This window comes from Rhinoderma darwinii, chromosome 2, assembly GCF_050947455.1.
Source record: "Rhinoderma darwinii isolate aRhiDar2 chromosome 2, aRhiDar2.hap1, whole genome shotgun sequence".
NCBI lineage: Eukaryota > Metazoa > Chordata > Amphibia > Anura > Rhinodermatidae > Rhinoderma > Rhinoderma darwinii.
Genome location: NC_134688.1, coordinates 71596473 through 71611539, shown reverse-complemented (window position 1 = coordinate 71611539; position 15067 = coordinate 71596473). Strand labels below are relative to the sequence as shown.

The 15067-nt window shown below is 43.2% G+C and overlaps 1 protein-coding gene across 4 annotated transcripts in view; it reads right to left on the bottom strand.

Moving 5' to 3' along the window:
- The window catches only part of UFM1 (ubiquitin fold modifier 1), a 32506-nt gene extending 23707 nt beyond the window's left edge, over positions 1-8799 (bottom strand). Inside the window, exons 1-3 of one of the 4 annotated variants that reach the window (XM_075851743.1) lie at positions 8691-8799; positions 8393-8523; positions 4010-4061 (exon numbers count right to left, since the gene is read on the bottom strand). In XM_075851743.1, the coding sequence (XP_075707858.1) occupies positions 4010-4038 (29 nt within the window). In that variant the 5' untranslated portion in view covers positions 4039-4061; positions 8393-8523; positions 8691-8799. Of the gene's footprint in view, positions 1-4009; positions 4062-5194; positions 5269-8392; positions 8524-8690 lie in introns of those variants that run through there. The other 3 variants (XM_075851744.1, XM_075851746.1, XM_075851745.1) reach the window with 3 other exon arrangements.
- Positions 8800-15067: the final 6268 nt, after the last annotated feature.

The following is a 15067-nucleotide window of genomic DNA, read 5'->3' as shown; positions in this document are numbered from 1 at the left end:
GGAAAGTGTTGCCGCCTTGGTACGATGCGTGTGGCCCCGCTTCCAGAAGCACTGGGTGCCCCCCCTTCGTGGTCCCTAAAGATTAGCTTCTTGATAATCACCTCTTGAAATTCCAGGAAAGTTCCCGTCTGGCCTGCACATCGACGTAGCACGTACACATTGTACAAAGCCATCTGTATGATGTGCCCGGCCAGCTTCTTATACCACACCGCATGGCGCTGTAGGGCTTCAGGGCTTAATCTTACAAGTCCATCCCTCCCATGTACCTATTGTAGTCCAGGATGCAGTCTGGTTTGGGGGTGGCCTTTCCTTCATATAGCCTAAACCTGTAGGTATACCCGGATGCACTCTCGCAGCTTATACATCTTCACACCATACCTTGTCTTCTTACCCGGCAGGTACTCGCGGAATTGAACCCTCCCTTTAAAATGTACCAGGGACTCATTAATAGAAATACACTTCTCGGGGGTGAATGCTTGGGAAAACCGGGCACTGGAACGGTCTAATAGGGGTCTCCGTTTATACAAACGGTCAAAACTGGGGCCATCTCGGGGTGGGCACGGCTCATTATCAGTATAATGTAAGAAGCGAAGTATTGCCTCATTTATTAATTTTTTTAGGTTCCAGTTCAGTTCTGAAGTTGCTTTGAGGGGCCCATATATTAGAAACCCCTATCAAAAACCCCATTTCAGAAACTAGACCCCTCAAAGTATTCACAACAGCATTTAGAAAGTTTATGAACCCTTTAGGTGTTTCACAGAAATTTAGAGCAAAGTAGAGGTGAAATTTACATTTTTTTTTTTGTCAGAAAATCCTCTTTATACCATTTTTTTTTATAACACAAAAGGATTTATCACAGAAACGCAACTTAATACGTATTGCCCAGATTCTGCAGGTTAGAGAAATATCCCACACGTGGCCCTAGTGTGGTAATGGACTGAAGCGCCGGCCTCCGAAGCAAAGGAGCACCTAGTGGATTTTGAGGCCTCTTTTTTATTAGGCACCATGTCCGGTTTGAAGAGGTCTTGTGGTGCCAAAACATTGGGAACCCCCCAAAAGTGACCCCAATTTGGAAACTAGACCCCTTGAGGAATGCATTGTAGTTTTCTTGGGGTGCATGCGGCTTTTTGATCAGTTTTTATTCTATTTTTAGGTGGAGTGGTGACTAAAAAACAGCAATTCTACTATTGTTTTTTTATTCTTTTTTTTTTACAGCGTTCACCGTGCGCTATAAATGACATATTCACTTTATTCTGCGTGGCGATACGATTAGGGCGATACCAGATGTTTATATTTTTTTTTTATGTCTTACGGCGTTTGCACAATAAAATACGTTTTGTAAACAATCATTTACTTTTTGGGTTACCTTATTCTAAGAGCCAGAACTTTTTTTATTTTTCAATCAATAAAGCCGTGCGAGGACTTCTTTTTTGCGTAACGAACTGTAGTTCCGATCAGTACCATTTTTAGGTACATGCGACTTTTTGATCTCTTTTTATTCAATTTTTGGGAGGTGAAGTGACCAAACAATTGTGATTGTGGTTCGGTTTATTATTATTTTCCATTACGGCGTTCACCGCGCGGGATAAATAACGAAATAATTTTGTAGTTCAGGCCGTTACGGACGCGGCGATACCAATTATGTATAGTTTATTTGTTTGTTTATATATTTTTATTAATAATAAATGAGTGATAAGGGAAAAAGGGGGACTTTTACTTTTAATACTTTTATTTTTTACTGTATTACTTTGTCCCACTAGGGGACTTGAAGGCAGGAGGCCCTGATCGCTATTCTAATACACTGCACTACATGCGTAGTGCAGTGTATTAGAACTGTCAACTACTCACTGACAGCAAGCATAGTGGGTCCTGACGTTGTCAGGACCCACTAGGCTTCCGTCTATGGCATAGCCGGACGCCATTGTTTGGTGTCCGGTTGCCATAGTCACCATCGCTGGCCGCTATCGTGTAGCAGGCCGGCGATGGCAGCTTAACCCCTAAAAAGCCGCGATCTCTATAGAACGCAGCTTTTAAGGGGTTAATCAGCGGGGACACAGCGATCGGTCCCCGCTGTAGGAGCTGTGACAGCTGCTGAACAAGACAGCAGCTGTCACAGCTCCTGTATGTGTCGGGAGGACGGCCGAAACGGCCGTTACTCCCGAGACATACTATTCCGTCATGGAGCGCGAACGATACAGCTGCCATGACGTAATAGTACGTCCAGGAGCGGGAAGGGGTTAAGGTATTAAACGGGCGGAATCAAAGTGATCTTTTATTCCGCCCGTTGCAGTGAGGTGTCGGCTGTATCACACATCCATCACCCGCTGTGTATGGATCGAGCTCAGCCCGTGAGCCCGCTCCATATTTCCCCTTAACGGCTGCCGCGTACCAGTACGTGACATGTCGTTAAGGGTTTAAAAAAAGGCTCCTGTGTTTAGATATTGCGGTTACATACGTGTTATGGCGCCCCCTGGTAATCTTTAAAAAGTCCACCAAATCTGCTCAGTGCTAATGAGAAGACACCACCTCTCGTGTGCCCATTTCTGTAGGCTACCCTGCAGAACAGCAGGAATGACGCTACCACCTATGTACAAGAAGATCCGGGGTGGTGGGACTGAGCTACCGACCATGTGTGTGTCCACCAGCACTAGACACATAAGGTGAACCTTCTGTTTTGTGAGATCTAACAGAGAAATTTCATATTTTAATCATGAGAACCCCTAAAGTTTTCTCACCATAGCCATTGGTGCCATATTACTAGGATATGTCATCAATGTCCGATCGGTGGAGCTCCAACTAATGAGAACCTCTGGCAATTATTAGGTTGCATTGACAATGGAGCTAGGAAATCGCTGTGACACTTGTCTCCCGTCAGCGCTGCTTTTCCCGGAAAGCTACATGATTGATGGTTATAGTCAATGGCTGTCCATGTGACTGCGCAGAGCTGGCACATGAGAAAGCGGGGCAGTGCTTTCACTAGCGCCACTGTGAGTCTATTCTAGTGATTGGCGTGAGGTCATAAGTCGGACCCCGCATTTCGGATATTGGTGACATAACGCTAGGATATGCCACTAATGTCTGTGGTGACGAAATCCCTTTAAGGTTATGTTCACACGGAGTATTTTGGGGGAGGAATATCTGCCTCAAAATTCAGTTTGGAACTTTGAGGCAGATTTTCCTCTCCCTGCACGCCGATTTTCGCGCCGTTTTTCGCGCCGTTTTTCGCCCGCGGCCATTGAGCGCCGCGGGCATAAAACAGCGCGAAATACGCTTTCTCTGCCTCCCATTGAAGTCAATGGGAGGTCAGAGGCGGAAGCGCCCGAAGATAGGGCATGTCGCTTCTTTTTCCCGCGAGGCAGTTTTACTGCTCGCGGGAAAAAGACGCCGACGCCTCCCATTGAAATCAATGGGAGGCGTTCTCGGGCCGTTTTTGCGACGCGGTTTCCGCGTCCAAAAACTCTGCAAAATACTCCGTCTGAACATAGCCTAAACGTTTTTCCTGGGTGTAAAAAAAAAAAAAAAAGATTTGTACGCTGAAAATGTTATATTAATGTTTTCCATTGATTCTGTACTTTTCCAGCTCCCAGTTTTTCCTGTGTACGTAATCACATCCTGTGACATCACATGACCACAGCGGCCAATCACCGCTACATGACATCAGCATGGACGAAACATCACTGCAGGAGGCCTCGATAGGCTGCCACAATTACATGAACATCACATCACTACGTACACTTTGTGAACAAAAAGGTCAGAGGGCAGCGGAGATTGGCATTGAATGATTACAATCAAACAGTAAACCCCCTTTAACCATTACATCTCAATTGCGGCTTTTGAGTAATTCTTACCGGCTATTTATATTGTTTTCTGTTGGATACTTGTTAACTTGTCTCCAAGTCCCTCAACAGCTTTCATTGCAGAAAATACAGCAGCTGCGTGGAGGAGATTTGGACAAATCTCATCCATATGAAGCGGAAAAAATATGCTGAAGAATCGGCAGCATGCGTACCTGTTGCTTTCTGTTGCGGGTTTTCCCATTGAATTCAATAGGGAGGTAAAACCTGCAACAAAAAGCAAAAGTTGCGACTTTGTGGCGGAAAAGCGGAAGAAGTTTTTTTGGGTTTAAAATAAATTAAAAGGTTTATACTTACCACCTGAGGGAATTGTCATAGCGACGCTTTCCTCTGTTCTCCATCCAGGCCGGCCTCACGTTTCATCCCATGTGAGTGCTGCAGCCAATCACAGGCTGCAGCCTCCTCCCAGAAGGCCGGACTGCACGGACAACAGAGGGACGCGTCGCCATGACAATGGAGAACAGGGTAAGTAAACTTTTTTTTACTAACCACCGTATTCGGCAGCGGACTTTCCGCCAGAAAAAACACTCCAATATTTGGTGTCGTTTTTCAGGCGGAATTCCCTGCAGGTTCTAGGACGGATACGCTGTGTACTTTTATGTAGCGTTTCCGCCCTGTTTGAACATGGCCATATGCTGAGGTAAAGGATCCTCAATAAAATGGTCAGGTTGGCATGAGGGTATTTCCTGCCTATATTTCTGAGTTTGGAAGCTCCAGGATACCACATTGTTAGCCAACATGTAGAATTGTTCTCCATACAAGAAGCTTATGTTTCCTATAGAAGTCAATGGAACCTGAATACACAACCTCTTATTTTTCACCCACATTTATTGGCTGGGCAGTGGGAGAAAATATGGCTCAAACGTGGCTTAAAAGAAACACAGACAGAACGCAAAGCTTACAAAATCAATGCGGACACGCAGGGCCGGCCTTAGGATAGATGGCGCCCCGTGAGAAATTAACTTTCAGCGCACTACCCCATCATTAAAAAAAAAATAAATGCCCCATAGAAAAATTCTAATGCCCCTTTAGTGCCCCATACAGTATAATAATATATTACAACCCCTTCAAGGACACAGTTTTGTCCTCTAATTGTGCCCACAGAATTATGCCACATGTAGTACCCCTACACAGTATAATGTCCGCTTAGTGGCCCCCACACAGTATAATGCCCCCCTGTAGATTTTGCCATATAGCCTCCCTGTAGACCGTGCCATAATCCCCCACCTCCTTTTTGTAGATCGTGCCAAACAGTCCCCCACCTCCCCCTTGTAGACAGTGCCATACAGTCCCCTACCTCCCCCTTGTAGACAGTGCCCCCAAACAAAAATTGTACTCACTTAGGCCTCGTTCCCATGACAAACTGAGCTGCTCCACGACGGGATCCTGTAGCCTAGTACAGAGTTTCCCAACCTTTTCGGACTCGAGGCAGCACTGGAAAAATAAAATTTCCTTAGGGCACCCCTACCAAAAATTGTTTTGAGAAAGACAGAAAACGGCTAAAAAAAAAAAATCACTACACCCGTAGGGCATGTTCACACAGCTTTTATTGTAAGGCAAAAAATATCTGCCTCAAAATTCCTTCAGGAACTGACAGCGTTGTTTGACCTTTTTTGTGTTTTTTCTTAAGCCGTTGAAGCGAATGCAAAAGACGCAGGAAAAAAAGCTCCAAACGAGCAGCGCAGGTATTTTCTGCCTCCTATTAATTTCAATTGGAAGACTATCAGCCCCGCACTCACAGTAAAATGACCATCAGCCCACCACTCACAGATTCTCCCTGTAGGGAGCGCCGCACGGCCCCCTGGTAGGGAGCGCCGCATGCCCCCCTGGTAGGGAGCGCCGCACGGCCCCCTGGTAGGGAGCGCCGCGCGGCCCCCTGGTTGGTAGCGCCACACGGCTCCCTGGTTGGTAGCGCCACACAGCTCCCTGGTTGGTAGCGCCACACAGCCCACAGCCCCTTTGTAGGTAGCGCAAGGACTACGAAATGACCCTGATAGCTGGCGGGCAAAACATTCAAAAAAGGACAACTGTGCAGGAGCACACAAAATACCCAGCTATCAAATAAATGTGTGGAAATAAACTAAGATATAACTTTTATTTAGTCTAGCTAAAAGGATTAATTAGACTTAGAATTATTTCAACTAAATAAAAGTTATATCAGTTTTATTTCCACACATTTATTTGATAGCTGGGAAAGCTGGGCATTTTGTGTGCTCCAGCACATTGTCCTTTTTTGTAGGTAGTGCCACACAGCCCCCTTGTAGATAGCAACCCCCCCTTCCTGTAGATAGCGCCACTGTAGCTCCCTGAAGGAGCGGAATCCCAGTGTGGCTGGGGATTCCGCTCCTGGAGCGCTGCTTGATGTCTCTGTCCATATATGGACAGTGACATCAGGGGAAACTCCTGCAGCGGAATCCCCGTCCACAGCATTGCCGACGCTGTGACCGGGGATTCTACTCCAGGAGAAGCTCCAGTCGTCTGTGTCCATTTATGGATGTAGGGATGCACGGTGCATCGAAACTTCGATACTGTTTCTATGTTCGATACCGTTATTTCATGTATTTCGATACTAAGCTGTGCGGCCGCAGATTAGTATAGTAATACATAAATGTTGTTACAGCGGGGATGCAGCTATGTAGTACAGCCATTGCCCCGCTGACAAGTGCGCGGTTCAGCATGATGTGATGCGACCAGCGCTGCACTAATTAGCGGCGGCACTGAAGACCGAGCATGGCGGACGCACTGCAAAACACCATGTTTGTCTTTAGTTCCTGAATCGTTCCAATCATTAGTGCAGTGTCGGCAGCATCACCTCATGCTGACAGCGCGTGCACTTATTGTCAGGAGCAGGGCAATGGCTGTGTTACACAGCCGCAGCCCCACTCTAACGGCGGAGATCAGAGAAACCTCTTATCTCTGCCGTTATTCCCCTGAATGCTGCGATCAAAGCTGACCGCAGCATTCAAGGTGAAAATGAGAAGGGGGGATGCCCCTTGAATCGCATCACAGGGAAACCCTGTGACGCGATTGAGGGACATACCATATATGGGCAGACAGCCCAGCGTCCATTGAAGGACCCCCAGGGCTGTCTTACCTAAGTATTCCCTAACAACAGGAAATATGGTATGTCCTAACGACTGCCTGTGTACTATCAATACACAGGCTAATGTACTGGCATATAGACATATGCTAGTAAAAACATAAAGTAACGTTAAATGAAAAAAAATACACATACACCTTTTTTACAATAAACATTAAAATAAGTCTCAATACATAAAATATACACATTTGGTATTGGCACGGCCGTATTAACCTGCACAACAAATTTTTTGCGTCATTTATGATGTGTACGCTGTAAAAAAATAAAAATGGCTTTCTTTCACTTAGGCCTGGTTTACACGAGCGTGTGCGTTTTGCGCACGCAAAAAACGCGGCGTTTTGCGTGCGCAATAAGGCACTTAACAGCTCTGTGTGTCATCACCATATGATGCGTGGTTGCGTGATTTTCGCGCAGCCGCCATCATTATGACACTCCGTTTGGATGTTTGTAAACAGAAAAGCACGTGGTGCTTTTCTGTTTTCATTCATCCTTTTCACTGCTGTTGCGCGTCCCACGGAAGTGCTTCCGTGTGACATGCGTGGTTTTCACGCACCCATTGACTTCAATGGGTGCGTGATGCGCGAACAGCGCACAAATATAGAACAGGTCGTGAGTTTTTTTGCAACTGACTCACGTTGCACAAAATTCACGGACTGTCTGCACGGCCCCATAGACTATTATTGTGCCCTGTCAGGCTGAAGACGGCTCTCATAGAACATCTACGTGAGCCGTCTTCAGCCTGACGATGAGCGCCGATCACAGCTGCAAATCACTCAGCTGAGCACTTCTGCAACTTCGTTTCAGCAACAGTGGGGGTCTCAGCACCCGGACCCTCACGATCCAAACTTTTCATATGTCTCCATGACGTATCAAAAGTTTGATGAAAGCGAAGTCACTCTGAGCACACAGATTTGTTATAGATAGCGCGTGACTGCGGCAGCCAGTGATTGGTCGCTGATCTTTGTGACATGTCTTCTATAGTCACCATGGTAAACAGAAGAAGCGCAGGACTAGACAGCGGCATCATGTTTTCAAATATTTTTCAGAAACACTAAAGAATTCATGGAAAAAATGGCATTAATGTCTTTTTGTCTTTCTTTACTGCATTAAATGAGCCCTCCTCTATGAGACAGTGCAATAATACATGAGGTTGTACCAGCAGCTGCCCCCACAGCAAGCAGCTCACCATCAGGACCACTGAACGAAAACTGGGGGTCCCTTGTAAGGTCTCCCCAATGGACACACGACTTCAAGATGGGAAACGTCTGGTCATACAGAAAAAAGACGCTGACATGACAGCTCAGCCATGTCCAGTGTGCTCAGATTTGGAGTGTGTATGGATCACAGTTATGGATTACTACTGACAATCTTAAGTCACAACATGAGATACAGGTTCCCCACCATATGCCACGTACAGGTCCCCCACTATATTACTTACATGTTGTTTGTCTTTGAGATCAGCTCCTTCTAAGTATCAATCAGTCCAACACCGGTAGCAGCCACACCGAGGTCTACGTCATCTACAGGGAGGGCTGCCCCGAATTATGCCTGTACACAGATGATGCACAACTGCAGCCAAGGAGAAAAACGATTACAAACTATACATTGCTTATAATAAGTAGCCGTTTAGCTGACAGAAGTTGTCCGATATTAGAATATAAATAATATATATTTAATATCTGCCTTGTACAGGCAGCATAGGACGCCTCTCTCTGAGGGGCTTGAGGTGTTATTACGTGTTCATTGGATTCTTAGTCATATCGTGGGCTAAAGGACCTTGATGACGGGATGACGCTCCCCTCACGTGTGTAGGAGGAGTCAGGGTCCTGATCGGACTGAAGGAGATTCATGTAGTGATTTAGCGATTATATGAAAATGTTATCAAGAGCGGCTGCGCACCATGAAACTTAGCGCGCACGCGCGCACGCTTCTCTCCGTCACCGGCTCATGAAGCGCACACATCTCCGTCACCGGCTCATGAAGCGCACACATCTCCGTCACCGGCTCATGTAATGCACACATCTCCATCACCGGCTCATGAAGCGCACACATCCCTATCACCGGCTCATGACGCGCAAACATCTCTATAGACATCTTTTATAAAACAAGCTGTACTCCAGTGCACAGAGGGTTCACATCCTTTAACCCACTTGGATTTAGGGCATTTTTACATGGGCAGATAATCAGGTGAACAAGAGCTCGTACAGACCCTGGCTCCCGATCATTGGCCTGTGTCAACACGGCAGCTGTCAGCCGGCGTAGTTTTTTTGTCGGCTGATTGCATAGTTTATGCCTCCAAAACAATAATTGTAACCAGCTCATGTAAACATCATCTGTTTCAAGGGGCCGCAGTTCTTTTCCTTTATTCACTTAAAGGGGTATTCCGGTTACAACAAGTTACCCTTAGGTTAAGGGGATAGGGGGTAACTTGTAACCGGAATACCCCTTTAACTTCAAACGCTGACACGCTTGTAGCAAGGGTTCACAGTGATGCCATCGACCTCCCTGCGTCATGATTGTGGGGTGCCAATAGTTGTCATAGTAGTCTGGGGCCTAATGAAAGTCCCCAAGTCTACCATCTTTCTCCTCCTATTAAGCCCTGCCAGAGGCTTAACAACTAGACCTATATTTGCCTTAATGACCAGGTATTCTTTTTTTGGTTTTTCCATCGTCGTGTTCCAAGATTCATAACTTATTTATTTTTCCATCGACATAGCCTTATTTTCAATGGCACCATTCTTGGGTACATATAATATATTACTTAACTTGTTGAACTTTTTTGGGGAGGAATTTGAAAAAAAAACAACTATTCCATCATTGTTTTTCGCGTTTAAAATTTACGCCAATCACTTTGCAGCATCAATAACATTTATAGGTTTTTTTTTATGTTTTACAACTTTTGCACAATAAAAACACTGAAACAAAAATAATTTATTTTTGCATCGCCCCGTTTCGAGAGCCATAACTTTTTTATTTTTTTGTCGACGTAGGCTTGTTTTTCACAGGACGATGTGTACATTTCATTGGGACCGTTTTAGGGTACATGGGACATATTGATTAACTTTTATCATATTTCTTTGGGGGGTGGAGATACAAAAAAATAAAAAAGTAATTCCGCCGTTGTTGTTTTTTATATAGCATTCACCATGCGGTACACTTTACAATGCAATCTTTTGATCACTGATATAGTGCTTTGGTATACTAAAGCATTAATGCCTGTAAAACTGATATGCAGTTTATTAGGACGTGCCTCTGGTACAGCCTAATAGGCATACAGTTATGGCAGGCCTGAGGGCCTTAGTTAGGCCCCCCAGCCTATATGGCAACCTATCAGCATTCTCGGGCCGCCCATGGGTGACAGATGGAGCACCTTCTCGCTGTCAAACCACTTAAATGCCACTGTTGACCTTGGCATTTAAGGGGTTAAACTTAATTTGAGGTTTTCCAATCCATGCCGGAAGCCCAGCTGTCAGCTACAATGATCGTGCAAGTACAGCTTCTGTACCCACGCGGTCATTATTACGTACATGCACGTTGGAATGCAGGAAGGGGACCATTTCCTTGACATGCATGTACTTGATAATGCATTAAGGGGTTAATAGGAATTAATAAAAATTACAATGCACTGCAATGCATTATGCATTATGCACAAGAATTATGGTGTATTGTACCAGCGATCAAACCATCACTTGTTCAAATCCCCTAAGGGACACTAAAAATAAATAAATGATGTTTTTAGTAAAGTACGACCATTTAAAAACCCTTTGCCTATTTCTTTCCCTAAATTAATGTAAAAAAATATTAATAGGTTTTGTCGCATCCGTAAAAGTCTGAACTATTCTAATATAATGTTATTAAGCCCCCAGGGTGAACGCCGTTAAAAAAAATAAGGAATTCTAGAATTGCTCTTTTTTGGTCATCTTTGCTTCCCCCCAAAAATTGTAATAAAAACTGATCAAAAAGTCAGATGTACCCAAAAATGTTACCAATAATAAGTAACGCTCGCCCAGCAAAAACAAGCCCTCACACTCTATCAATGGAAAAATGACGTTATGGCTCTCAGAATATGCCGACACAATAACAATATTTTTTAATAAATATTTCTTTCTTTGTAAAAGTAGTACATCATAAAAAAACTATATAAAATTGGTATCGCCGTAATCGTATTGACCCGCGGAATAAAGATAACTTTTTATTTTTACGGTAAACGCCATAAAAGCGAAACAAATTTCCCATTCCATGCCACAAAGAATAAAACAAAAAACAAACAAGCCCATGAATTACATAGAAAGATTGGTCCTGCAAAGTGGGAGACTCTCTTACTTACTGGCCTCCACTTTTTGTTGTCGTTATCTCCTTATAGGACGTATGGACAGAGGCTATCTTTATAAAATCACCCCTTTAAGAATATCTGTAAGTGTTGCAGCTGAGGATTACATCAATGCTGAATGCTAAGCTGAGATCGTGGAGAGTAGTCTAGTATTCATCTTTATTTTTTATTCCTGAAAATTTTTAACACATTAAAAAAACAAAAGTGAATTGTTACAATCATAAAAACCAGACCAAGGTTCATACAGACCCTCCTTTTTTTGGAAAATGTACAGAATATTTTCTACCTTTTTGAAAAAAATTCCAGGTAGTTAAAGGGGTTTTCCAAGACACTTAAAAGGCTGGCAGGAAATGTGCTAAAATAACAGAATAGTAATACCTGGTAAGTCCCCCACCGCTCCAGCGCCCCTTTTACAGGAAGTGATGATATCCTGTTCCATCCATGTGACTGCTGCGGCCAATCACTGGCCTGATCAATGACCCGCTGTTGTGTCCAGAATCACTGCTAAGGCCAGTGATTGGCTACAGCGGTCACATGGATGGAACGGAATGTCATCACTTCCTGTAATAGTAAACAAACTAGCGGGAAGCACCAGAGTGGTGGCGGAGAATTTACCAGATGAGTATTATTTTAATTGAGTATTACTTATTTGAACACATTCCCTGCTGCCGCCTGTTTTTTTAGATATTAAAGGGGATGTCTTGGACATTTGATTCTTCAAGTGAATGGAGCTGAGTTGCAGTACCAGAACAGGGCTGGGAATTTCAGGCATAAAATCAAAGGGTTCACTGTGCTTTATTAGCGCTGCAACCCCTTTATTGTAGTTTTATGTAAATTGTGGATATCCTGGCGCTATACCATAATTTATATAGGGGCAGTCACTTAAAGGGGTTTTACCATCTTAGTCCCCATGCACACGACCGTAAAAAAAATCTCCGTAATTGCGGACTGTTATACGGTCCGCAATTACAGACCCATTCAGTTCTATTGGCCGCGGACACCTTTCCGTATCGCTATGGATAGGTTTCCAGGCCGTAGAACTGTACCGCAAAAGATAGAACATGTTCTATCCTTTGCGTTTTACGGGCCTTGCTCCCATAATTTGAATGGGAGATCGGGCCAAAAATGCGGGCTCGAGATTACGGGCACGGCCGTGTGCATGAGGCCTTGGAGATTTATGGCATATGCACAAGTTATGCATGTCCACTTATCCACTCATTCCCCACCTGGATGCGTGACAAATGTTGAGGGAGCATCTCTGAGACCTGCACCTATTAGACATTTATGGCATAGTCTGTGGCTATGGCATAAATATCTGAGATTGAAATAGCTCTTTAGGGGGGCATCAGTGGTAGACATTATTATTGGGCCATCTGTGAATGCATATTGTTATGGAGGCAGCTGTGCCTTCAACTCTTAACTTTTAGGCCAGTATAAAAGGGTTGTGAAAACCTGCTTTCAATATTGAAATGTTATGTACAGTGTGTGTGTATATATATATATATATGCATTATGGTGGTTTGGTTATAGTGTAGCGTGATTTTGAATGTATTGAATAGAAAAGCATTGTGGTATCTTAGATGCTTCCTGCTCACAATGCTTGAAAAACAGCCATAGGAGAATTTGAGTTATTATCTGAATAACTCCTGCAGTAAAATGGAGAAAAGTGTGTACACATATGTCCAAACAATTACATTAAATGTCCAAAAATATAAGGACACCTATTATAATTAATTGGTTCGGTCACTTCAGCCACAGGTGGTAAATTTGAAGCATACAACCATTATTTTCATTATACAATGACTAAAGGGGTTTTGCAAAGATCAACATTTTTCCACAGGGTAGGTGATAAATGTCTGATCGCTGGGGGCCACCAACAATCACTAGAACGGGTTCCTGAACCCCAGTTCCTCCTCACTGCATGATTACAGTGAGTAGGAGTTTGAATGGAGTGGCATGCGATGTGCCACTCCATTCAAAGTCTTTAGGAATGACGCAGATAGCCGAGCACTACAGTGAATCCAATAGACTTTGAGGAGGAACAGGGGCTTGCGGCCACAGTTCTATTGATCGTGGGGGTCCAAGCAATCAGACATCACCTTCCCTGTGGATACGTGATAAATGTCAATCTTGGCACAATCCTTTTAAGCTATATATACATCTGAATACCCCCTTTGTAGTTAGCACTGTTACCTTGCAGCATTGGGTTCTTAGGTTCAAATCTGATCAAGTTCAACACCTCTGTAAAGTGCTAGAGAATATGCTAGTATTATATAAGCAAAGGAAAAAAAATAAAATACAGTTTTGGCTGTATGCACATAAATAAACATTTTTGCACGTATTCGTCACTCAAATATTAACACTGCAAATCAGCCCCAGTTCTTTCCATTGAAGGGTCCCCGAAACACCATCCTTTTACAGTACCCCAAAAATTACATAGAAAAAACGGGAAGGAAGTATTGTAATATCTACAAGATATTTTACTGAACATTACACTTTAATATAAATGATATAAAATGGATTAACTACTGGTAAAAAAATCAAGCCCAGTCTAGATTTCCCTTAAAGTACATAAAATCATTTATGATAGACTGTTACTAATGCATTATAGAGAATAGTTTAGAAAATTGAAACAATTTGGTTGTGCTTACCGTTGACATTTTACATTTGTAATTGAAGAATTTAAGAAATCGTTTCCAGCTTGGGTTCACAGCAGAAATTAAATATGCAAAACCTGAAGCTGCAAAACATCAGCTACCGCTGATAAGAGAATTAATATACCTTATGTCTCCATATTTCATGAAAAGCAAACATGTTGTACAGTATTAATTAAAACCAATATTTTATTTTAAGATAGTCTTGGTGGCATATAAATTCTATTCCAGAAACTATTGAGGTGATAGAGTAAACATGAGAAGAAGAAGCTGCTCTGGAATTGCAGAATAAATTCTAAGAAGTGTCACGGGTTGGCATTCTCTTGCACCATGATATTCCATATGAGGATTATTGCATTTGGAATAACTCAAGTATAAAAGGCTGGTTCTTTTGTGCATTGTCTTATAAAACACATAGCCTTTGCATTGCTAATTAAAGGTGAATGTATTCAGATACTTTTGCATAGATATATATAAGGTATCATTTTGCTAACTAGTGTTAACATTGTTAAGACCTTACATAGAATGTCTAATCATTTCATGGACATTTACCTGTGACCTAAAAATTGTGGATCACTGAGACACCTGGAATATGTCGGGTACTCAGCATTGAATTTGGAAATCCTATTGTTATGAAGCTCACCGAAAGTGGAATCTCTTGCATCGGAACCGGCGTTGAGTCTAAGGTACCTTCCTGTTCTTTACCCTTAAAGGGAATATGCAATCAGAAAATTAACTTTTGTTTAAATCAAGTTTTTATGTTGTACATTTTTTTTAAGAATTTTGAGTTATTTTTTTATATTTTTTTTATGTCATTATCTATGTTTAAAAATAATCCTAAAATCTTGCAGGTTTCCCTCCGGCCACTAAGCCTCACATTAGACTGACACTTCCTGTTCTGTAGAGATGGCTTCTCAGCTGTTCAATAGATGATGGACACAGATCCCCCTCCTATCCCTTCCTTCACAATGACCTCAGCACAGGTTGCAGATCATGCCTAGAAAACTCTGCCATAGAACTCAACGGGTCCCCTCCTGTTCACAGTTTCCTATGGTCCATGTGCTGCTGTAAAGCAACTCTTTAAACTCTTCCCGCCAAATCACGTACAGTTACGTTGTCAGTGCTAATG